The 25,973-nt window shown below is 38.7% G+C and overlaps 1 protein-coding gene across 3 annotated transcripts in view; it reads right to left on the bottom strand.

The window, feature by feature from the left end:
* Positions 1-25,973, bottom strand: part of CERT1 (ceramide transporter 1) — a 79,900-nt gene that overhangs the window by 37,038 nt on the left and 16,889 nt on the right. For 2 of the 3 annotated variants that reach the window (XM_069002576.1, XM_069002578.1), the window contains exon 3: positions 17,473-17,589. In XM_069002576.1, coding sequence (XP_068858677.1) covers positions 17,473-17,589 — 117 coding nt within the window. Of the gene's footprint in view, positions 1-17,472; positions 17,590-20,263; positions 20,316-25,973 lie in introns of those variants that run through there. The other variant, XM_069002579.1, reaches the window with a different exon arrangement.

Here is a 25,973-nt window from a genome sequence, read left to right as displayed (position 1 = left end):
ATCAGAATTATTAAGGTTGGAAAAGACTTCCAAGATCATCAAGTCCAACCTTTGACCTAACACCACCATGCCAACTAGACCGTTACACTAAGTGCCGCATCCAGACTTTTACTGAATGCCTCCAGGGATGGGGGCTCCGTTACTTTCCTGGGCAGCCCATTCCAATACCTGACCACCCTTTCAGTGAAAAAATTCTTCCTGATGTCCAACCTGCAGAGCCTTCCTACTCTCCAGCAGATCAACACTCCCACCCAGGCTGTCACTGGCAAACTGAGTGAGGGTGTCCTCAATCCCCTCATCCAGATCATCCGTAACGATACAAACCAGAACTGGCCGCAATGCTGAGCCCTGGTTAACAGCAGTGGTGACCAGACACCAGCTGGGTGTAACTCCATCCACCACCACTCTCTGGTCTTGACCACCCCGACAGTTTTTTACCCAGTGAACAGCACACCTGTCCAAGCCATAGGCTGCCAGTTTTGCCAGGATAATGCTATGAGAAATGGTGTCAAAGGTTTTAGTGAAGTCTAGATAGACAACATCCACAGTCTTTCCCTCAGCCACTAACCAGGCGACCCTATCATAAAAGGAGATCAGGTTGGTTGGGCAGGACCTGCCTTTCACAAAACCATGCTGGCTGGGCCTGATGCCCTGGTTGTCCTGCGTGCGCCAGTCATCACACTCAAGATACTCTGTTCTGTGACCTTCCCCAGCGCTGAGGTCACCAAGGTCAGGCTGACAGGCCGTAGTTCCCCAGATCCTCATTTTGACCCTTCTTGTAGGTGGACACCACATTTGCAAACCTAGAGTAATCTGAGACATCCCTGGTTAACTAGAATTGATGATAAGTGATGCAGAGTGGCTTGGAAAGCTTTTTCATCAGCTCACTCAGTCCCCTTGGGCAAATCTCATTTGGCCCCATAGACTTGTGAGTGTCTAAGTGACACATCCTCCTGAGTTACAGGAAATCTATTCTGATCCCCATTCCTGGTTCAGCAGCTTGGGGGCTGCTTGCCCTGAAAATATTTGGTCTTCCTCTTAAAGACTGAGACAAAGAAAGCATTAAGTACCTCATCCTTTTCCTCATCCTTGGTGACAGTGTTCCCCATCCACATATCCAATAGAGGATGCAGATTTTCCTTGGCCCTCCTTTTGTTGTTAATGTATTTGTAAAAACATCTGATCTTACACAGCAGTGACCAGACTGAGTTCTAGCTAAGCTTTTGCCCTTCTAATTAACATTTTTCTCTATGTAACTTACCAACATCCTTGTACTCTTCCTGAGGTGCCTGCCCCGACTTACATAGGAAGTAACTTACATAGGAAACTTACTTGCAAGATCTTAAGTCAAATGAAGCTGGTGAAGGGTCTGGAGCACAAGCCTGATGAGGAGTGGCTGAGGGAGTTGGGGTAGCTCAACCTGGATAAAAGGAGGCTCAGAGGAGACATTATCACTATCTACAGCTACCTGAAAGGAGGCTGTAGTGAGATGGGTGTCAGTCTCTTATTCCAAGTAGCAAGTGACAGGACAAGCAGAAATGGCTGCCAAGTTACAGCAGGGGAAATTTAGTTTAGACATTATGAAATTTTTTTCATGGAAAGGGTTGTAAAGCACTGGAACATACTGCTCAGGGAAGTGGTGGAGTCAACACACCTGAAAGTGTTAAAAAATGTGTGGATATGGCACTTGAGGACATGGTTTAGTGGTGAACATGGTGGTGGTGCTGGGTTCACAACTGAATGTGGAAATATTAAAGGTCTTTTTCAATCTTAGCAATTCTATGAAACACTTGATACACAATGGCTGTAAAGTTACATGAAAACAGGTTTTTTACAAAGAATAGCACGACATGATTCTATAATTCCCATTTTAGTTTATGGGTTAAGAACAAGTGTGACATGACATAAAACAAAATGCTAAAGGGATAAATTATCTGAATACATTCAATGTTTAGACATAAGACCTAGCCTCAGATAAAGAACGGCAAAGATATGCATATAAAGCAGATCCCACATCAAAAAACTTCATAAACAAACTTAGATTATGCTAAGAGTTTTGTATATTTCATGTAAAAGACACATTTGGATATCTAAAAGGATAAAAATTCAGGTAATTTCTAAAACCTTGGTGAATCACCAATTCAAAACATGAGAGTATGTCCTCCTGTCACAAGGTTTCACAGTCACTGCAGTCAGGACTGGGAAAATTGTCATAAACTCGTATTACTTTCGTGTTAGTACCAGTTCATCTGTTTAACCGCCCCAAATCAGTGTCGTGTGTGACCACTAGAGGGAAATAGCGAAAAGGAAACAGACACGGCTGGAGGTTACTATTGGTCAAAGACCAACAGTAACCCTTACCCTGTTTCTGCTTCAGTCCCTGGACATAGAAACCTGCTTTTCATGGTAGACAATTAAAACCAGACCAGTTTCACCTTTAGCCTTTATAATTACATTTGAGACACACTGCTTAGTGAAGATAAAGTTTTCCACACAGTATGCAAGTAGTAACAATGACATTTAGTGCCGAATGGATGACAGCGAATTAGAAATTGCAATAGAGATTAAAGAAATTATTCTGAAGTTCTATTCTATTCACACTTCTCAGCCAGTTCAAAACAGTGAACCAACTAAGAACACATTCATTTTCAGTTCAGATTGTCCAAAGACATAGTACAAATCAATCTAACAAATGTTCTGGCTCAGATTTTTTAGAACTTCATCTAACAAGAAGTAGTTGGGCTCCATACAATTTAGCTTTAAAAAAAATTTAATATTTGACATGGAGAAAATTGGGCACATCTGTCTCAAGCACCATGTCCAAGTAGAAGACTTTTCTTTACATTCAGCTGTTCTTGCATTAGTCTACAGACACACAACTCATCATGAAAAGTAGTTTTACATACCGGCCAGAAGAACAGGCACAGGATTTCTTCATATACACGTTATACATTAAGTAGGCCCTCACCAAACTGGTTTTCCCTGTACGTATGCACACTTCCGGAAGCATCAGAAGAAACAAACTTTTAGTTAAAGCCTACCAAACCCATTAGAAGTAATGAAGTAATATACAGACATATTTCATCTGAAATAAGTTATTTACTCTATTCATAACACTTAAGTTTATACAGGCTTACTTAGGAGTTTGTAAAACTGTTTTATGAAATGCAATTTTCAGAAAACTCATCTTTGAAAATTAAAATATTAACTGGTATTACATACAATATTAACAAACGCATCAGTAAAGATATTAAACTCAGCCAATACAAAAACAACCTCCACACTATCATTGTTCATTGATGCAAAAAGAAACAGACTGTTTTTATTTGCTGAAAGCCAACACCCACTGTGTAATAGGAAAAACAACTTCAAGTACGGCACAGGTGTCTACAGTAAACTGACCTACCCTGCCCTTGAAGGAAAAATCTGGAAACTGTTTGGAAAACAGCTCACAAAAGGCTGCTTCTAGTACATTAGAAGAAAGCAAATCAAAGGATCTACGCCTTAAAATCTTCAGGACTTTGAAGATAAATGTTATCATGAGTTTTACACAGAACTGTAATACTGTTGGTCCTTATTAGGCTGTACACTAAGCTTTGGGACACCATTTTGGTCATACTTTTCTTTCCAGAGGGGTAGAAAGTATGAACAAGATAAAGGGTGCCAGCGCAGCACTGGCACCAACACAAAAACCTCCCTGCGATAAGCATTAGCTAGAGAATAGTATAATAAAACAAGCAGTTTAGTGCCTATTTTAACTCAAGTCTCCTACAGTAACTAAATCATCCTATTTCATGACAGCATGTTCGTTTTGTACAAGCTGTAGAGCCCTTTCTGTAGGAACTCGTGCCTTAATTGCACACCGTACTAAAGCTCAGGCAACTGCAGAAACACATTCAGTATGTACGTCATCAATTATTTTGTAGACCCATATTTTCTAAATACTGCTGAACTCCAATCCCATTGTTGGTTTTCTCACAACAGTGTACCCTGAATAATTCATCGTGAGAAAGCTACACGTGTTAAGAGCTGACAAACTGAAACACTAATGTTATTGCCTGCAGACGTAACTGTGTGTATGGGGGTGTGACAAAAGACTTCAGGAGAATGGCCATATTCCTGCTGTTAACTGCTTTGAACTGCAACGCATTAAAAGCTGACTTCACCTCACTGTGAAGTGAGGGGAGGGAATCTCCCACCTGACAGTAGGTAAGGTGTTGTTTCCTGACCATTCTGCATGGCAGTGACAAAATGTGTATTCTGTTAGCAGATCTTCATAATCTGACAGATCTGCTTACAGCCCGGTTCAGACATTGAAAAAGCAGCAGCCATAAAAATGGCAAAAGTGAAGCTATTGTATCTACATCCAAAAGCACTCCAGACTCAAATCTGCCTCACAGTTGGGAACAGTAAAGAAAAATGGCAGATTGCTTGTGTAACACAGGGCCCTTACATCAAGACAGTGCAAATCAACAAGGAGGGCAGAGAACCTGTCCAGTGAAGTGTAACACAAGTTTTTCTCCTAAATGCAGCCTCAGATCCACGTATTTCAGACTTTCTTCCCATATGACCAAGTTCAAACCCATAATGGAGTATGTTTTTTACTCCGGGTTCTGTCCACTCAGGTGGATACTCCAAGAGAGACTACGTATGACTAGCACTGCCAGCTGAACACTCTCCATCTGTTGAAGATGTGTCTAGCCAGCATGATGGCCTCTTTTCAAGAACTAAAACACAAACAAGTCCAGTAACTCTCTGAAGGTCAATTAGATATACTTGCACAAAACTTAAGTCCTACGTATTGTTTGATTAGATTATGGGAGCTATAGTCTAAGTAGCTGTTATCTTTGCACTTTCTTGGTGCTTTGCAAAACTGGCAGGTTTACCTAACAGATTTCCTCAAACTCACTAAACACATGAATTATATATTTTCTGTTTAGCCTTGCTTAGTATTTTTGGGGAGAGGTAGAAATAAGTACATGCTGCACTTTTTGAACTGCACAAGAGTAAAGCAAAACATGAAGGAAACAGAATTTAACCAGACCTTTTATTTACATCTGAAAGTCTGAGAACCAGCAAATTGAGGCAAAAAAACTTCATCTTGTTAAAAAAGAACTGTTTCAGTACAGAGGAATTATTTTGCTGGGAAGCAGAAAATATTATAACACAAGCAAGGACGAGTTAACTGCTATATAAGAAATGTGCTTTACCATAGAATCAGAATGACTAGGACGCAAGATCTCTAGTACCACCTCCTGCTCAGAACATGTCCATTTACATACTTAGGCCTACACCCCACAAGAATGCATTCTTCAGAAAATTATAATGTCTCTTTTCAAAGCCAAAGCAATTGTTACGAAACGTAACAAGAACACACAGGCAAAGAAAGACTGGGTTGGTCAAAGTGAAACAATCTGCTTTGTTTATAATTAATCAAGTGTGTTGGGCTGGAATGGACAAAGCTTTAGTCCAGCTTTAAACAGTACTAACTGTAACTACTTACTAATAAAGCTGCAATTTAACAGCTGCTGTTCGAACACGGGCCCAAGAACGGCAAAAGGGTGCCAAGACAGACAAAGAACTATTGTCTTCTGTCCTGAAAGGGAAGTTTCAACAATTTGGAAGTGACAACATTTAGGTTTGCTGCAGCAAACACGCCTGCGTAGTCAGCTGGAACTGCTGACTCACTGGCATTCCCCTAAAGTCTTCTTTCAGGAAATAGACAGTTTTCAGCAATAAGTGCACTTAGCAAATTTAGCAACATCAAATGACATGCACTATCATATGTATTAGAGTTCCTGCTGATACCAGCACTAAAATAATGGAATGTACAAGACATATCCAAGCTTAATTTTCCTCACTGAAATTTAATTCATTTTTAATTCAATTGTAAAGAAATAACCTTCTGTTTTTGACAGTAAAGGAATAATAACTTGAATAATTCATTTAATCTTTCCCTGAAAGTACAGCTTCTTACAACATTGACAAGTTTCAGTACCAGCATCACACTGTACATCAGGGCAAGTAATTCTTATCAACTGAGAAGCCTCAAGTGTATTTGTTTGCTTTAAAAAGCAATTTTACAGTAATACACAAATCCTCACAAATTATTCCAGGTTACCAAGGGGGTAGAAAGATGGACGCCTTTCTCTATTTGACACTCCATTCCCCCAGTTTTCTGATGCCTATGTTCATATCAGGCAGTATGGGATATTTAAACATTAGCAGTTAAACATTAAACCCCTTCTTCCTCACCTACTATTTAAAATATATATGCTCAAGAGCAGGACTTTTGTTTCCTCTGCAGTCAGTCTGTACACAGATGACATTAAAATAACAGCAAATGCATATTTTCATGCTTGATCTGTTTTCAGAGGAAAAAAAGGATGTTTTTGCTGACCTACAGTGAAAACTATATTGGAAGAATTACCTTAAGAGGTTCCAATAAATGCCAAGGACATTAGATTAAAAGAGCAGGTGCCCCAAGCCATGTCATGTTTTCAGAAGAATTCTGCCAGCTCTTTAGAGTCACATTAGCTTCTGAAGTTTCTTTTTCAGGAGTTTCACTGGATGGTGGTGGTGTGTGCCTCTCTCCAAAGAGCCAAAAGGTTACTACCTCTGTTCAACGTTACTACGTCTCATTGGTACTTGTGCACTCCACCCATGTAGCTGAGCACTCCTCCCTACAGCAAGAGGATTAACTACGATCTGTTAATATCACCTCACTGAGTTTCACTGTAATGAAAGCTCACTGAAGAAAAGCCTTTCTTTCGGAAACGTTCTTTTAGAAAGCAAAATAGACTGACTTTGGTAGATTGAGGCATACAGAGTATCCAAGATTTTTCTATTAAGCTGTTAATGCACAGCATTTTTTTGAGGTGATGAGTAATAATTCTGAGTAAGCAGCATACAGTATTTGGCAAGCGCCAACTTTTAACTACTCACTACTTTTACAGTGCAGCTCTCTACTTTTCGTTCTTGATAAAAAGAGTGTACCCTAATCTGAAGGGGCATTTATCAAGCTTGACACAGGTCTGTCTCAATGAACAATACTGTTTTCAGGGAGACCTTGTAAAAACATGCTATCATTCTGCCATGGAGAACTCAGACTCCTAAAGATAACTGCATGTCATTCTGCCGGTGACAAACTTTGACATTCCCCTTACTTCTATTAAATGAAAGTATACACTATCAAAATGATTTACCACAGTTTTTACAAAGTGAATTAGTAACACTTTTGGGTTACTACTGGAATCCCACTTGTTTATAGCAGTAAGACTGCCTCTTTACTGCACAGCCAGCTGCAAGTTGACTCTTCTAGTCACCTCAAGACTGAGCATTCGTCTTGAGACCAAGTTCACTTTAGCCATGTACATCACCCTTCATTAAATAGCACTGCAAAAATGTTGACTGACATACTCTTAACAGCTTAGTGGAGCTGTAGTGTCACAAGCCTTTCACATTATTTGATACTGAGTTAGCAGTTTTCAAGTGTTTTCCTTCACACAGTATTGCACCCAAAAGGCAACGCTCTGCTAATCTGCAATTTGAACTGTAACTGTCAGGCATCCATTAGCTATTTCAGAACATTCAGGTTCACCAGCCTGGCTATGCAGTAATCAAAAATTCACTTTAACCTTTCTGTGCATCTGAATCTTGAATCAATTAGCATATTTAGCTAATTTAAGGGAAAGACAGGAGTAAGCCATCTCAACAAAGTTCACTACCTTTTGGGGGCAGGGGCTTGAGAGGAGAGTTCAAGACCTCTACTAAGACTATGAAGACTACCTGTTTATGCTCTGACTAGATAGGAGAGAACAGTTTTTAATTAGGAACATACAGCTGATCACAGCTTCCATGGATACAAAGACTTAAAATTATCTTAAGTGCACTTATATGTACAGCTTCAGATTCAGATAAACAGCTCCCAACAGAGTAACAGGCAAGCTCAGCTATGAACTGAGATAGGTTAGATCATTTAGCAGTTTCTTCATGTAGACAGGTGCCCATACTTTACAAAGTACTAGAAGAAGCACGATCACTTAAGAAACTGAACCAAACCCACACAGCACAATAATTAACACCCAAACAGCTGAGCTGGAAAGACTGAAGTTGACAGAAGAGCAGTATAAACTTAACACTTATGTACACAGGAGAAAAATGGAGTTCAAAGCTTACTTGGTTACAGGAAATATGGTACTGTACACGTACAGGACAGGTAATGATCTGCAGATAGTTCTAGAGACGAATCAGATTTAGTGGTTCTCAAGCTAGGTAAGTTAAAAAACTCATGGTGCTGTAAAATGGTAGCATACAAGATCCACGAAATAATCCTATGTTCTATGCAACACATATAGGATCCTAGCAGGAATGCTGAGTTCTATTTTGGTGCTATACTTCATGGAAAGATGACGACTGAGTTTGGAACAGAGACATACAAGGTATCAGAAAGCTGTAAAAGACATCCACGTGAACAACAACTGAGGAATGGGGAACTGGTCTAGCAGAAAAAGACAAATTTTAAGCGTTTCAAAAATGAACAGAGTAATCTCTCTAGATTTACTGTAAGACGACTTAATAAAGGAGAACTCATATTTTATGAGGATGGCAAGAAATTCCTCTGACAGCAGAAACAGGCTAAAGTGATTCCATAAGCCCTTACCATTACAACACTTCTCAATCTAACTTACAGTGAAACATAGCACTTGGATGCTATGTTTCACTGTGGATGGTAAAGGATGACTTTAGTTCATATTAGGGGAAGAATTACAATGAATTTTATAACTGTTCCTTCAGGAGGGTACTTCAGTTTATTTCTTTGCTGATATCTATACCACTTAGATGTCACTGAAGAGCAAAAAGAAAAAGATGGTATTCACAACTGAAGGACGAATGAATTTGAAAAGCTAGACAGGGTGCCCAGACTTGAGACAGCCGCATCCTTCTCCTATGTATTTCCCACTCCACCTAGGGTTCTGGACAAAACCCAATAAAAATAAGCTTATAACTGCCAAGTTCAGAAGACCATGCTTGAACATATTTTGTTATTTAGTTATCAAGGAGCAGTTTTGCAAACACTTCAAATTCAGCTTTGCTGGGAGATGTCAAATGTGAATACACAAGAACTTAAGTTACATATTTAACGTCAACATACAGCAGTGACAGAACAGCAACAAAAACACATCTAAGTTCCTGCATAAGCTTGAGCAATAGTTCATGGCTTTTTAGTTTCAAACTAGTGCAGGGTGTTTTTGCAACACCTTTAAGCGTGTGTCTCTGCCACTCATCAGCAACTTGCCTCCACATTTCAGTCTTTTAAACAGGTAAATAGGCTTTTAAAATAGCTTTTAACTGTTTAATACAGATATCTGAATGCTGTCCTCCAGCCTCCCCTCAGGCAAGCTGCACTACTGCTGCAAGCCAGAGCCTCACAATGCCACAGTGACAGTGGATGACTCGCTTCTGGAGCAAAATGCATTACCACAGAAACAGTAAGAGTGTATGCTATACAATCCATGTCAGCATCAAACAGAAACATTTAAGACTTTGTAGTGTGCTGCAGAGCATTAGACAAAAGAACAAGGAAATTCTAATCAGGTTATTAGGAAACAATAGCTGACATCAAGATTACTTAAGAAACTTGTTTCAACACTTAGGACATGGATATCAACACACGCAAAAGGAAGCCTCATCATCACACTCCTACAATCCTCATTATGAACTTGATAAATAAAACCAAAGTTGAACAATATATATCTACTCCCATATATCCCATGCTTTCCTTCATCTGCACTGTTGCTTCCACTTATGTCAGTCTTATTTTTGAATGGGTACAGGTGAAATTACGGCCAGAGGAACTAGTATTAGTAAGAAACACCAAATATTAAAATACTAGGGAGCCACATTCTCTTTCCTTTTCAGACCTCAGCAACAACTGCTGAGGAAGCAAATACTTTAAAAATCACACATTACTGAAACAGCTGAATGCCAGGAGAGGAAGTAGGTGGGGATATGGCAACAGAGACTGCTCCTATTGCTCCCTCCTATAGGATGTATCTGAAGTTACACTGCTGGAAAGTTTTTATTTTAAAATAATTAACAAGACTGTGTTTATAATTAACAGTCACTCATCAATATTAGAATATTTACCATTGCTAGAAGTTGACAGTGACTAGTTGTCAACAATATAGTAAGCTGATTAAAAAAGAATAGATTTATAAAGGTCGTAACATAAAAAGAGACTTCTGAAGACTACTTGCAGCATTTCACTATGCACTTAAATACAGTCTACACAAACATCTTGTTTCAGTAATTCCACAAAGGTCTGCCAGAAGATAGGAACACTAAATTTAATGTACAAAACTATTTACTGATGGCAGAAATTTATGCTTCTCATTTAATATCTCTTTCAAAAGCTTTGTACATTAATATGCTGAGTCAAAATGTTTCTGTATCATTCCTCTGCATACACTTTCCTATTCATTCTAATTATCTTAATAATACTAATTTCAGTCCAGATCAGCTTTGGAGTGATTTATTTGCATGTCTTTACTGCCATTATCAGTATATAAAATATAAATCAATTCTAGGGCAAGATCAGAGAGGCATAAAAAAGGAGGAAACTGTCCTTCCTTCACAGCCTTCAATGTTACAGCTCTACTTAAAATTACTTAAAATTGCTGCGGACAAGTTAAACATGTAGTACCCTTCTGTAATGTTGATCACCTGAGCTCATATTTCACAAATTGAAACTCTGATATTGGTTTATGATTAATGGGTCAAATTTTTTTGCTCTAGCACCCACTGCTAGTAAAATACTACTTTGAGAAAGTTACCTCTATTTGCATTTTTCAATGTTTTTTTAGAGCACCTAAAAAAAATAATCTCATAGATCAATATTTACATACAGTATTCAAACAAAAGCTTGACTTTAAGTATAGTTAATGTGAAATTTCTTAAGGCATTAATAGGTTGAAAGAACAGGTAGATGCACTTGGGTCTCAGTCTGAAGGTGACACAATCAAATAACAAAACAAAAACCAGGAACTGAGAAACTTTGGGTGCTTATAACCAAGTTTGAAGTGAAATTTAAGGCTTCCTCTGAGTTTAATAAAAGTTACTCATGCAGAAACTCTTATACTTAAGTTCATAAGAGAAGTAACACAAAGATAAAAGGCAAATTTAATTTATAAATACTTCAATATTGTACCTGAAATCCTTCACCCTGTTTATCCAGAAGCTGACTTGTATTACCAACAGATTTAAGCAATCTGACATTAACTCAACCTTTCAGAACAGGAACAACTAGAACAGTTAGAGAGGGGGTCCATTAGCTCTGGGTAGGGTACTCTGTGGTTACTTTGTTATTAAGATGCTTCTCAAGTGCACAACATTGTGGCGCTCTGGTTTTAGCCACCGGGAGTTCTGTTTTTGAATGGTTTTGCAGTCCTGTTAGACTAGCAAAAGCCCACCTGTACCCCTTGTCCTCTCCACCTGGCTGCCTTTTCTGCTCCAACATCACAATTACTGTTATTAGCAATATTTTTCAATGTGTAACAGCACATTCAGTAATTCTTTTAGAACAGTACATTGACAAGGAAAAACAAAATATGCAGATGACCGTAACAGTGAAACTAATGACTCTTATAGATAAGGTAACTGCTAGCTTTTTTTTGGTTAGTTGGGAAAAAGGAGCTCCATTTTATGTAGTGAATTTTCTTAAAATTTCAGGCTGCTGATGCTTTTAGTTTTGAAGTTTCTCACAATATCCTGAAGTGCCCTCATTGACTGCAACCAAAATTATGCTCTTTAAAGTTTGCTCTACAGTTTTCTAAATTAACTTGTGAACTAAGACCAACAGTCAGAAAATAACCACCTCACAAGTAAATATCTCAATTCTAGCTTACTGGTGTGAAAATATATCACAGTTTAACAAGTGAAATGAATCAAGTTAATAATTACTTAACTTTTTCTTAAATTTGAATTTAACAGACTGCCAAATCCAGTGTTTTGGTTTTTTTCCACCATTTTAATTAGGTCTGCACTTAAACAGTGCAAAAAATGGTATCCAAAACATCTTATTTGGTTTGACAACCGGTATTTTAAGAAACAAGTTGTAGTATACAAAGGATTGCACAAAATTAGATTTACTTAAAAGCTAAACTATCTTTGTCCCCAAGGTTGCCATGTCTCCTCTCTCCAAGATGTAAGTTTTACTCTTCTTGATGTTTTTGTATACCCCTATTCTAACTAGCTAACGCCTTCCCCAGTATCTAAACAAGAGTAAAAACAATAAAGCTGTAGTCACCCCTCTTCAAGGAAAATTTTGACTGAGGGAGAAAGGCCACCTTAAGGGGGACAGGTCCCTTCATCCCAGAAAAGGGACAGATGTCAATTAGGTTTGGAAAATAGCTACCTGAAGCCTTTCACAGTCAAACTTTGAGATTCATGCCTCCTGCTCTAGATATAAATGCCTTGTACATCATCACTTCAAAATGAAAAAGAAAACCTACCTAGTCCTGATGCCTTAAGAGGCCTCCAAGAAACGGAGACTAGACAGGAGTAAAGGAATAAAAGTAGGTATTTATTTGAAAGGCCTTCAAAGTACCCCCTGGGGAGCCAGAGGCTATTGCCAAGATGGATCCCAAGATGGATGACAGGTCACAAGTTCTTCACACTTTTATAGGTTTGCTTCATTTGCATATCAGGGTAAATTCTCCAATTAAAGCTTCAGTTTAATGATGTAATTTCCCCTCCACTTGCCCCCCTTAGAAGCTCTTTGGTTTGTACTTTTTGGGCCTGGGACAGTCTGGGTGTCCTTGAAGAGCAGGACAAGAGAGGCTTTGTTATGTCTGCCTAGCATGAGAGAGCAGAAATTAACAGGCTATAAGAAACTTCAGAGTTACACACATTAGACAGTACAGGATTTGAAAAATATAAAAGTTAAAACCTAAGGCATCAGTCCCCACATGCCAACTTGTTGGATATCTAGGTATCTCTCTGAAAAATTAACTTTTCCAGTTTGAAACTTTGAAGAAGTTCAGCAAGACTTAAAACAGTATTTTGGTTTGACAAACAAAAGATTTTGCAAATACAAGACCAAAAAAACTATCTATTTTGCTGAGGAGCCACAAAATCAATAATGAAGACATGAAGAGTCTGTGTGCAAAAAAATAAAAACTATGACGGAACAAAATGGGACAAACCTTAACTGATGTAGTTTCTTATGAAGTATTAATTTCAAAATAAATTCTCATCAAGTTCTCAACTCAAGTAGAAGATTATTATTACAAGAAATCATTATATGGATCTCAGGAGTTCAAGTTCATTTGCTCAAAATAAGCTTACTTATACAGATGTTTCTCACAACAAACAGCAATTCACTACCCTCACTTCCTTACAGCACTGAGCTAACAACATTTAAGCCAGTTTATCTAGTATTAGGTTAGAAATTCCAAACTACATTTTGAAACCATGGGAGAGACCTGGAGGAGGCAGTCTTTCAAATTATTATTAAGACAGTAGCTTTCGAAATACATCAGCACTGTGGTGCTCAAGTACCATCAATGTTTAGACACCAGAGAAACACCAGATCAATACATTTAATGAAAAGTTTAAGTAGAAGAACAGACTCCTGGTTACACATGAACTATTTCCTTGTTTGCCTCACTGATGGCTTTACAGTAGTTTTAGATGTATCCTTCCTCCAGTTCAGGGCCATGAATAAACATTTTAGAGCTATACTTGAAACACTTAATGGGGTAAAGATCCAGGACCTCAATACAAGAAAAGAAAAATACAATTATAACCCCCTCTGCAAATTCTAATGGTTTTTATGTTTGAATATTAGCTGTTTTACATTTCTCAGCCATCAGCTACTAATTGGTTCTGCTAAGCATGAAGTTTTTCTATGTCTGCTTATACTCATATTTAATATAAAATTAATTTTAAATCAGTGTTCCCTCTGTTTGGAGCACAATGAAACACAGTCAAAGTTTCGGTCTGTTTTTCTTACTCTGAAGATCAACAACCTTGTGACATGCTACTTTAAATCTCACAAACACCCTTTTGTTAGCAAATAGCTTAAGCAGCCTACCAAAACTACCTACCCACTCAGTAAGCAACAAAGAACTTCAAAAACAAACAAAAAAGTACTTTATGTAGCAGTAGACTAATGTTAATAAAAATAACTGTTTAGTACAGGAAATAATTTCCTCTCTTGATTTTATTCAAACTATTATATGTCAAAACCCATTTTCACCCGGAAGGAATAGCTTTTTAAGGAACTTTTTTCTTGAGGTTTGGTAACCTGACCAGAAAGTTCCTTCAGAAAATGTCAGAGTAAGCAATACAAATCAGAACTTTTCAGTGCAATGAGATATTTTGCCCATCTTCTCCCACCCTCAGTCAAGTTTTTGGATATAAAACCCGCATGAGCCAAAATAAATTAAAGGATGGATGAAGAGTTACTTAAAACTGAGGCTCACTTAAGTGTTGTCCATACAAACTTGAACAAAAAATGGAATTAACTTCCAGATTCCACGAATTTTTTTTTTTCAGATCCTATCAAAGTTATATTGGAAAAATATACTGTTTCTTAAATATTTTCCATACAAACTTATATAAAAATTACAGGACATAGCAGTAACCCCTCAGTGAAAATACAGAAACAAGACATTTGGAGACATAGTCTTCAAGAACCACTTATAATAACCAGAGTGAAGACTGGATTTGGACACTTCTGTGTTGTGTTTAATTGTATCGAACACCTATTTATGTAAATACAGCACTTTTCCAATGTTTCTGGTGATAAGATTACTGTATATTTTTCTAAGATCAGCTAGAAGAACAGATGCACCTCTATTCCTACAACATTTATCACACAAAACTACTACTATTATGAAGGCAACGGAATATTGCACTGGAAAGAAGATGTTAGTAACTCTGATATTCCATTATATACTTTCAACTTGAGTCTAACCTATAATTACAAGATTGCAATAACTTCTGCTGTTTTCCTTGATTTGTCTTGATCATGACATTCATGATATTTAGTTGCATAATACAAAAAGGATGCTTTTAAATAATGTATTGCTTTAACTACTAAATGTTTTGATGGTTTATTTAGAAGTGATGTGCTGTAATATTTTCTACTCCATTTAAGAATGAAAACAACTGCTATTTGCCTTAAATACTGCAAGAACTAGAGAGTAAAAAGGAGTATGAAAGAAACTGAAAAATGTCAAATAGCCATGAAACTGCCAACTACACATACTGAAAAAGCCTTAAGATTCAGAACAGTCAAGCCCAGTGTTATTATCTTAGATGCAAGATGCAAACTGAACTGTTTCTTGTCAGTTCAGCATACACAGGACTTATTACCACTTCCTACTTCTAGACATACTTTTCTTCTGTTTTTACAACATTCCAGAACATCCTCACTCTTTAAAAAATAAGCTGAAAATAACTTTATTAAAATAATGAGAAACGCTCTCATTAACCCTATCCCTATAATAATTGTAAATACAGGGAAAAAAATGGGTAGTGGAAATAACCAACCCTTCATTCTACTCCTTGAAGCATAAAGGCAGAGATCTGGTACAATTTATTTATTTAAATAACTACCAAAATCTTGCAAAGCATGGAAGTTTAAACTGTCCAAACTTAAATCAATGCTAAAATATTATTTTTTTGAAATGGAAAAACTGTATAATTAGCCAGGCATCTTTACAAAGAGAGGTCACTTTTGTAATGCTAGAATTTGTACTCCTCAATACCCATTCATGATCTGAAAAGGAGGTTGAATAAGACAACTTAAGCTTACCAATAATACCAGACCAACAAAGCAAAATAAACAGATACTTCATTACAGGGGCTGAGCACTAATGGAGGTAAAAAAATCAGTGTTGAAAAACACAAGATTTTTTTTTTTTTAAACAGTTCAGAGAAATAATTCCAAATTAACACTTAAAATGGCAAACTCTAAACTACTACCATTCAACGATCACATATTGAAAGCTGGTGATTCCATAAAGTTGCATCTCAGAACTCAGCAATGGTTAAGGTGAGCCTTACAAAAGGGAATAGAAAAATAGCATGAAAAAGGTTTGAGGTTGTGATGAGCAGACTTTAAGACAGGATCTGTGTTTTTCCATCACTCATTCCTACAGAGTAGCATGCAATGACACAGACCACATTTCTGCTTATCCAGCTTCAGGTTAAGTTCTGCATTTCCCCAGCTAAATGATTCAGGAAACCTAGTCTGAATTTTAGCCTAGAGCTATCAAGTTCCATGACTAAACTAAACCATACCTGAAGACTCCCAAGCCTGTAAACCAGTTTTTGAAATGCCAGTTCTGTGGATATGCAATCCAGTAACTTGTTCAGTGTGTCCTCATGAGAAATTTCTCTCAGGTATTGCACTAGGAATAAATTGCAGTGTTGTCTCAAGAACACTCCACTGTTAACTTTGTATTTTTTCATTAGACGACAGGAAAGAACCCTGACTTTGCAACTTAATTCCATATGTTTTAATGTTACCTCTGTATCAAAATGAAGGCAAAATGCCAAGATGTAAAGGGATGATGCATAGTCCAGTTGAGATGATTTTTTTTTAGAGAACTATTATCAAAAGGCAGCACTTTAAATTTAAGAACAAGTACTGCTTACTGCAAGGAATGGCCAATAGGAGGTGAAATGTCTTAATTACACACAGTACCTATACAGGCAACACTTCAAGAAGCTCAAGGTAAAAATTCATACCTGCTTGGATATCTATAATAATTCGTATTCCTGTAATACCTATGTAACCCAGATTGAGAGGCTAGGTATTGTAGGTTAATGCTACACCTTGGGACAGTGCCTATCTTGTACCTGAAAACATAATGGATGTTTTGTGTACTTTCTACCTGACCTGAAGGGCTTGAAGGTCAGTACTTTGAAAATGAAATTAGCTGAATTCATTGGAACATACAAGGAACAGATCAAGAGCTGAACTAAAATGCTGATGAAGAGTAGTGCCTTAAAGAGACAAAAGCCAGTAAGCAGATACAGTAAAAGTGGTCAAATGATGAAAAAGAGGAGCCTAAAACCAGAATGGTAACTTAGAGAATTGACTCTAAGACTAACAAGTTAACATCTAGCATAGATAAGAAGCAATTCAATAATCAGTGAGAAATGGACAAAACCATGAAAACGTCACTCAAACATAATGAAAGCTTTTCTTGTTTCAAACTAGAGAGCTCAAGAAAGGCTCACAGTTGTTAGCTTCCAGTAAAGTCTTATCTATGAAGAACAAGTAAGCCAATTCCTTTGAAACATATTTAACACATAGCTTCAGTCTTGAACTTTTATCTGTCATAAATACTGTGAGTACTTCAATGACTGTACAGAGAAGCTTTAACTCTCTGCAAGCACTATGCTTGATCTAATGAGGGAATGAGAAATGAAATTAGAAAACAGAAAATTACATACCTTGTGTTGTTCTATTGCATCTACCCACTGTTGTCTGTGGTCTGGGTCCTGAGCCCGGAGGTACCAAACACTATCATTCACGCTGATATCAAATCTGCATTCATCAAAGTCATGGGGCTGTGACAGAAGAGAGTGTAAGAGTAGCTAAAATTAGCACCTTGATCAAAGTTGCCTCACCTTATTTTGACACTCAAACACTGATTAGAAAATCTGGTCTATATTGTCTCGAATTCACCCCATATTCTGAATTCTGTGTTGTGTAGCTGTCTCAAATAATAAACATATACTCTCATAATGAAAGATGCTGGTCTTCTGAAATAGAATAGCCTGTGTAATACATTCTTATTAAATAAAATTTTCATAAATAAATTCCACACACAAACAAGTTCCATGTTTTCAAATACTTTTGAAATAAATCCTTCAACAAAGTATCTACTATATTGGAAAATATGCCTATAGATACACTTTAATTTCAAAACAGGACAAGAACTCCATAACATTACTGTTACCAGTACTAATTTTAGATGAAATACATACATCACAGCAAAAAAATACCAGGATAGAAACATAAAAGCAGAGTATATCTAAACAACAAGCCAGAGCAGGAACTTAAGGAAGCTGTGACATGCACTGCCTCAACTATTTTCACCATGAATATTTCACAGATAATTGGAAGCCACATGCAATCCTTTCACACATCTCCACTCAACTGCATCTAACTTTCAGTTCACATGCCTTAAATACTAATAAGCTTTTACTAATGTAACAATGAAACTGTTAAGAAAAGTACAGGGAAAACAATGATCTAATCTGCCCTATACCCTGACACTGTCAGTTCGAAGTTACTCCTTAGCAAACATCCAACTGAGCCCAATATTCCCCACTCTCTTCATCTTTGAAAGCCATTCTTAAAGACACATAATACAGGTGTAGCTGAATGCCTTTTTGAATTTGAATACAAAGAAAAAATACACATGAAAATAATTGCAGGAGGTTAACAGACTCCAGGATAAAGGCTAGTGACACAGTCTAAAGGACCACAAATATTGATACTAGACACTGAAGACAAGTCTATGCATGTTAAGAATATCCTTTACAACACATGGACCACTCTGCCAATACATTCATCTTGCAGAATAAAACACTGTGAATCTCTCATGTAACACTCCACAAAAGAAAACCTAGAAGTAAATCTCATTTGTTGTCATGCACACCATTCTAGTGTTAGTGAGATTTTTTTTCAAAGAATTGGGAAACCAGAAGCTACCTACACATTAAAAAAAAATCCAAACCAATAAAACCCCAAACTTTCTCTTTTCCTGTTTTTAATATACTAAGGAAGAAGAAAAGTATAGCATAATTCAAATTACCAAATAAAAAAATGAGCTAGAAACAGTTTAACAGAAGTGCATTAAAAAACCAAACTTAAAGCTTTGTGTATTTGGTCAAGCATCTGAATGCTCAATTTTAAAGAAATTTAAATTTCCCATAGGAAAAGTCTCCAGCAACTCTAAGAATTCACAATCAAGTCAAACAACTACAGCTACTAATTACCTAACTATCTCAAGTTAATTAAATTCAAAAAACTTCCAAAACTGGTTCTATACACTCTTTTGCCTTCACTGAACCAGGCAAAGGGGTGTAAAAAGGGAAATGAGGTTGTTTGACCCCAGCTGGATGCCAGGTGCCCACCAAAGCCTTAATCATTACTCTCCTCAACTGGAGAGGGGAGAGAGAATATGACGAAAGACTCATGAATTGAGATGAGGACAGGGAGATCACTCACCAATTAATGCCACAGGCAAAACAGACTTGACTCAGAGAAAAAAGTTTAATTTATTACCAATCAAATCAGAGTAAGATAATAAAAAAATTAAAGGCACCCCACTCCTTACCAGCCTCAACTTCACTAGCTATTTTCCTGTACTTCATTCCCCCAAGCACTGCAGGGCAACGGGGAATGGGAGTTGCAGTCAGCCCAAACACTTTCTGTCACTCCTTCTTCATGCTCTTTCCCTGTACCAGCATAAGAACTTTCTCACAGAATAGAGACCGCTGTGGTCTTCTCCAACATGGGTCCTTCCTAAGGGCTGCAGCTCTTCATGAACTGCTCCAGTGTGGGTCCTTTCCACAGTCCTTCAGACACAGCCTGCTCCAGCATGGGTCTCCCACGGGGTCACAAGTCCTACCAGCAAACCTGCTACAATGTGGGCTCCTCTCTCCATGGGGCCACAGGTCCTGCTAGGAGCCTGCTCCAGCATGGGTTTCCCACAGCCCGTAGATGCTCATGGGCTGCAGGGAGACAAGCTGCCTTACCACCGTCTCCCCCACAGGCTGCAGGGTAATCTATGCTCCAGCACTTGACCATGTCTTTCCCCTCCTTCCTCACTGACCTCTGTGTCTGCAGAGCTGTTGCTCTCACACATTCTCAGCCCTCTCTCCCAATCCCTGTTGCACAGCAGTTTTTACACTTCTTCAAGTATCTTATCACAGAGGCAATATACCATCATCGCTGATTAGCTCAGTTTTGGCCATCAGCAGGTCCCTCTTGGAGACAGACAGAACTGAGCCTGTGAGATATGAACGCAACTTCTGCATCTGCACCTAGAAGTTGTATCTATAGCCTCTCTGCTACCAGAACTTGCCACATAGACCCAATACAGGACACCAAGCCTCCTAGTCCAGGCCCCTCTTCTTCAAGCTGCATTTTCTATTATTACTATATATGTAGAAGAAGTTCCTCTGCTTTAGAACAGCAAACCTGCCAAGGCAATGTGTCATGCTTATATACCTGTTCCCAGCCGCTCGTCTGACAGGCCCTCATTCAGTCATGTGATGGGGAACATGCATCTACAACAATCAAAGATATTCCAAAAGATCAGCCAAACAGAAAGTGTAGGAAGATTAGGTATCAAGGTTTTTCCTGATGTGACAGCATTCCTCAGCTTGATCTCTCATTCTTGAAGTCTTTTGGGAAGAGTTATAAGCAATTACATTGTATGTGATTAGAAAGACTTGCCAAAATTAACCTTAAAAGCCTGCAGCACTACTGATGCCACACTTCCATACAGTGCACTTACTTCAGTTCACAACCATCCTTGCTTTCCCCTGAATCTCATCTCTAACCTAAACATTTTCTAATGCAACTTAAGACTATCACCTCTGTTCTTTTCAAAGGCAGGTTTTTGTACTCCCCTTCTTTCCAAAGCAGCTTTTAATATATTTGAAAATCCATGCCTTGTTGCTAAGACATGGAAAGAACATGTTTTCTCTGAGGTCTAGCGAAAACTTTTAAACACTTCTGTGGGCTATTTATGGCAGACACACTTCTGCATTACATATAGTTAAGAGACTAAGTCATCTCTTTCCCTCTCTCTCTCTCTCCCTCTCCCTATATATAATTGACCAGCCAGTCAAAGGAGGAGATTGTCCCGCTCTGCTCTGCACTGGTGCAGTCTCACCTCCAGCACTGTGTACAGGTTCAGGCACAGCAATATAAGAAAGACATAAAGCTATTAGAGAGCATCCAAAGGAGGGCCATGAGGATGGAAGGGTCTGGAGGGGAAGCCTTATGAGGAGAGGCTGAGGACACTTGCTTTGTTCAGCTTGGAGGAGACTGAGGGGAGACCTCATTGTGGTCTTCAATATCCTCACGATATCCTCACAAGGGAAAGGAGTGGGGCAGACACTGATCTCTTCACTAACATGACCAGCAACAGGACCTGAGGAAATGGAATGAAGCTGAGTCAAGGGAGGCTTAGGTTGAATATCCGAAAAAAGTTTTTCACCCAGAGGGTTGTTGGGCACTGGAAGAGGCTCCCCAGGGAAGTGGTCACAGCACCAGCCTGACAGAGTTCAAGATGTGTTTGGATGATCCTCTTGGGCACATGGTGTGATTCTTGAGGCTGTCCTGCACAGGGCCAGGAGTTCGACTCAATGATCCTGATGCATCCCTTCCAACTCAGCATATTCTATGATTCTATAAATCAGGTCTAGGGTTATACTCAGCTCAGTGTGCAGTTCCATGTTATAAAAAAACCAGCTGATCAGGTGATCCTGTTAGACCAAATTGCTTAAAGAAAAAAACATTAACAAGGTTAAATATGCTTCAAAAGGAAGTTAGGCAGGTGATACATTATTAGCTGTTTACATATTTAACATCCTATAGTATGTATTAATTGACTATATTCCATATTTTTGGCAACTGAAATAATTGTTCATCATCCTTTTCCTTTTTTTTTTTTTGAAAACATGCTTTGTTGGAAGAACCCTGAATTAACTGAACACAAGACAAATAAATCACCTGAATCATGTGTTGTGTTTTTTTCTTAACACAAAACAAATCAGGTTGTTGTCGATTAACCCCCTTCTCAACCATACAGAGTTCACATTTCATTTTCACCAATAACTTGGCAGATTTCTGTATGTAACTCTTTGGCATCATCTGTTACGTTCTCCTCCCCGCAAGCTATAGACAAACTTCCTTGGTCTACCTCTGGCTATAAGTGTGTATATTGTTTTCTGTAGCTGCATCTAGCAAAGACCACAAAGTGTTATTCACAACTTCTCAGGTCTGTCCTTTATTTTTCTAACATTCTCATTGTAGAGGGTTTGGTTTGTAACCAGGCAGAAACACCGATTTAGTGTAGTGGTTTGGTCCAAAATACTCATTACTGCTTATCTTCTGTGAGATAAGAATTAGGAGAAATGCAAAGCAGGCACCAAACTTGAAAGAATATAAAGTTTATTAACAGACCTAAAAGAAGGAAAAAAAAAAATCATACCACATCTTCAGAACACTTCTCCTCCCCCCACCTTTCTCCCTTTTCCCACTGACAATGTTTACCACTTCCATAATAACCTTGTTCAGTCCATTTAGGAAGAGGAGTCTCTCTTGCCCATGATAGGAAAACATTATCACAATGAGACAGCCACCCAGGTTGGTTCTCTGCTCACATTAAGTCCCTTCCCACAACTTGCAGCTTTTCCCACAACTGCTTTCAAGAGTCCACTCTTGAATTACTGGGGTATAATTTTAAGGTTGAGCTGTTCAGAAACAAAAGTTCTCTTCCCCCATCTCTGGGAGCATTTAATCTCTAAGAATAGAGGCCCTTCTTCCCTGGGAGCAAAGGGTCTTCCTCATCTTCATCTTTAGGACTATCTCTGGGAGCATCTCTAGGAACTGAGGTTTTCTCCTTTTCCATTTGGAGCAAAAGTCCTAATCGCTTCCATCTCTCCCTGTTCAAATTTCTCATTAAATTACAGCTGCGTCAGCATCTCCCTATCTCAGCACAGGTGCTTTTGCTCTCAAGTACAAGTTGAACACTCCACCCCCTATGCCTTCATGAAATTACAACAGGTGCTCTGATGCATCATAGCTTTACAACAGAATTTCAGCTCTAAGCATATCCTCCTTCTCCCTCAGGTTTTCAGCTCTTCGCAGCACTAAAAGGGTTAATCTCACCTTGGCCTTGCAGCTGGAATGTGGCTTATCACTGTCGGTCACATGATCTCTGCCGGACAGCGGTGCAGCTTCAGCTGAATCTTGGCCACACTGGAGGGGGGGGAACCGAGCCTGCTCCGGCTGCCCACAGCAGGGCTGTGGGGGGGTTCCACGGCTGGAACAGGGCCCATTGGCTCCAGGACGGCCCTGGCCTGGCCGGAGCAGGGCCTGGGCCAGGCCCGCTGGCCCCCACACAGGGCCTGCAGCCACCTGTCCCAGCATCGGAAACGAGAGAGAGCTTGGGGGGGAGTTTGTCTGTTCTTAAGTGTGGATCACAGAGGTGGTCACAACTTTAAGTGGCTTAAAGAATTGTCCATATTCAAACTGGCCAGCTGATAGGTTTTGTCAGGTCATAGGGGAAGCTGTAAGCACCCCTTAGCAAGAACATCACTTCTGGGACTGTGCTTGCTAACCCATGACACTCATCAGACTAGTTTGACTCTCTCCTTTATGCTCCCTCGAAGTTCTTCCATTTCTCTTCACTTTCTTTCCTGTAGACCTCAACCCATTTCATTTAGATCTCTTTTTTTTGAGGCTCACTGTTTCTAGCCTAGTGTTCCCTTTCCCCCTTCCACTCAGAAGCTGTTATAATATACAGTTCTTATCCAGTCACATGACAAGACTTTGGAGGATAAATAGGGATTTTCATCTGTAACAAGCTAAGGACATGTGCTGAGGCCAGGATATGTCCTAATGACCTTTCACAATCAAGATAAGGCAAGAAAGAGGAATGTTTTAGTTATGCAGGGAAGCAGGAAGCAAGCAGTTCACCATCTACCCCTGGGCTTTAAAGCACCTTGGAGAACTTCAGCTGCTTTTCCCACCCCACAGCAGTATTAAGCAACAAACATAAATTGAGAGGGCACTGGGGAATAAAACCCTGATCAAGACACTTTGAATGGGGGCACCTGAAAACATTTACAGCATTTTCAAAGCTGAGTTGGACAGACTTAAGAGTCTGGGGCAGAGGCAACCTCTGTGTATGCCAAGGGCTCCTTCAAGAGCCCACGTGAAAAAAAAACCAAAATCAACAAAAAGCCCCCACAGCTAAATCGTAACTCCATTCAAGAATGTGCTGCAAGAAATAGGCCTCCAGCATGCTCAAACCCTCTTTCTGTATGACTCCTAAGCTTTTTTCCAAGGCACCTGCAGAGAATCCTGCAGAAACAATGGCAATTCCAAGTATTCAAGCATCCTAGATCCTTCCAAAAGCAATGGATACTAGCTCTTAAATTCTAAACTTTTCTAAGTAAGAACAGTTTACAGGAAAAACACTTACTTGGCTACAGTTACTGAGGAAGTTGGTAGCCAGCTCAGGTCTCATGAGTCATAGCTGATTGCATTGCCACAAAATCCTTCCTGCTATAGAGCTGTCAAGCCTGAGATATTCATAAAACAAGCTTCAGAGCAGTATCTGCTTGAAAAATACTGGTTCAGGTGCTTAAGGCAAATCACACAGGAAAGATTAAGTGTTTTTATATACTTTATAACCCTCAAGAGTATTCCGTGGGAGAAAAAAACCCAAAACCAAGCCCTGAATGAAGAAACTTTTGCTTGCTCTCTCACTACTCCAAATGGTGTTAATGGCATTTTGTCCTTTCCTTACAGAGGAAAGCCAGCGTGATTCACAGCAGATACAACTCAAGTCTGCATATTACAATTATTAAAGTGTGCTTCTGCCACTATTCTCATTGCAGAACTAGAATTTATCTAAGCTAAAATTATTTTAAAATTCTGAAGGTTTTTCTTATTGAGAAAATCCTGAGCTGGGAACTATGACACAAGACAAACAATAGAGGCCTACAGAAAATGAAACTGCAATTCTTTAGTTCTCAGACATGAATGTCACTAGCATAAATTCAACAGAGGCTGTCATAGAGCCTAAGCTGGAAGACGAAACCTGATGTTCCCCTTTTGCTTCTCTTAGTGCAACTCAAAGCAAGTCAAGAGAACTTCACATTCTTTTTTCCGAATAGATTTGAGTATGGTGTCAATCAGAAGTTACTTAACTGAAAATTGAGAAAACAAACTCAAGTTTTGGTACAGATTTTTTCTTTAAAAAATAGCCTACACATATATGTCTTATATCAGAGTATCTAAAAGCTGAGTATTGGCATTTTTAGTAGCTTTAAGAAACAAAAAAAGCCTTATCAAATAAAACTGACTTAAGAAAAGTGTTTTGCATATATTTCATTGATGCAAATGCTGTAACTCATGCCTGCAGACTTTTTTTTTCTGCATGTAGCATGTGTATAGGGACAAATCACTCCACAATCATTTCTTTTCCTCTTAGAATACAACTTCGTGCATTCTGCCCTTTGCTTCATCTGCTGAGGAAATAGCAAAACACCACTTTACAACTCTGATTTGCAAGCATCTTTCATGTTAATACACCTGTAAATCTTTTAAATATAGCAAACTTCACCAGTTTCAACTTAAATACCTCTTATGAAAGTAGACATGAAAAGTTATACCCTGGGAAACGAGATACAAGCCAGACTATAGCTATTCATAACCAATGTTTCCAGCTCAAAAGAGCTGAACACACAACTTTTTCCATGTGAACAATGTCACTGTGCTACCATGCAAGGTAAAATTTATCTATTGGTTAGTTTTTTTCACCATTTGCATGGGATTCAGGAAAGAGTGTCCTTTTTGCACTGCTCTTGAACTTCCTGAAATCCTCCAGTTACAAAGTACCTGAACAAACTACCACTTCCTCCACAAAAAAACCAACCCCCCCCAAAAACAAACAAAAAAACCCCACCCCCACCCCCCCAAAAAATTTTAAAAAGAAAAAAAAGAAATATGTTCAGAGTAGTTACCACAAACCTACGGATTTGCTTGTTTTCATAGATCATTCAATAGGTTCTGGACCTGGATGTATTCATTCAGATTCCAAAACCACCTCTATCCTCTCAAGTTTTCAACAGGAAATTCAAAAGATCACTCCAGGATAATATGGATAGGACAAGAAAGGACAGAGAGGCACAAGCAA

Source organism: Aphelocoma coerulescens (assembly GCF_041296385.1).
Source record: "Aphelocoma coerulescens isolate FSJ_1873_10779 chromosome Z unlocalized genomic scaffold, UR_Acoe_1.0 ChrZ, whole genome shotgun sequence".
NCBI lineage: Eukaryota > Metazoa > Chordata > Aves > Passeriformes > Corvidae > Aphelocoma > Aphelocoma coerulescens.
The sequence above is the reverse complement of the archived record's forward strand: the minus strand, read 5'-3'. Positions and strand labels throughout refer to the sequence as shown.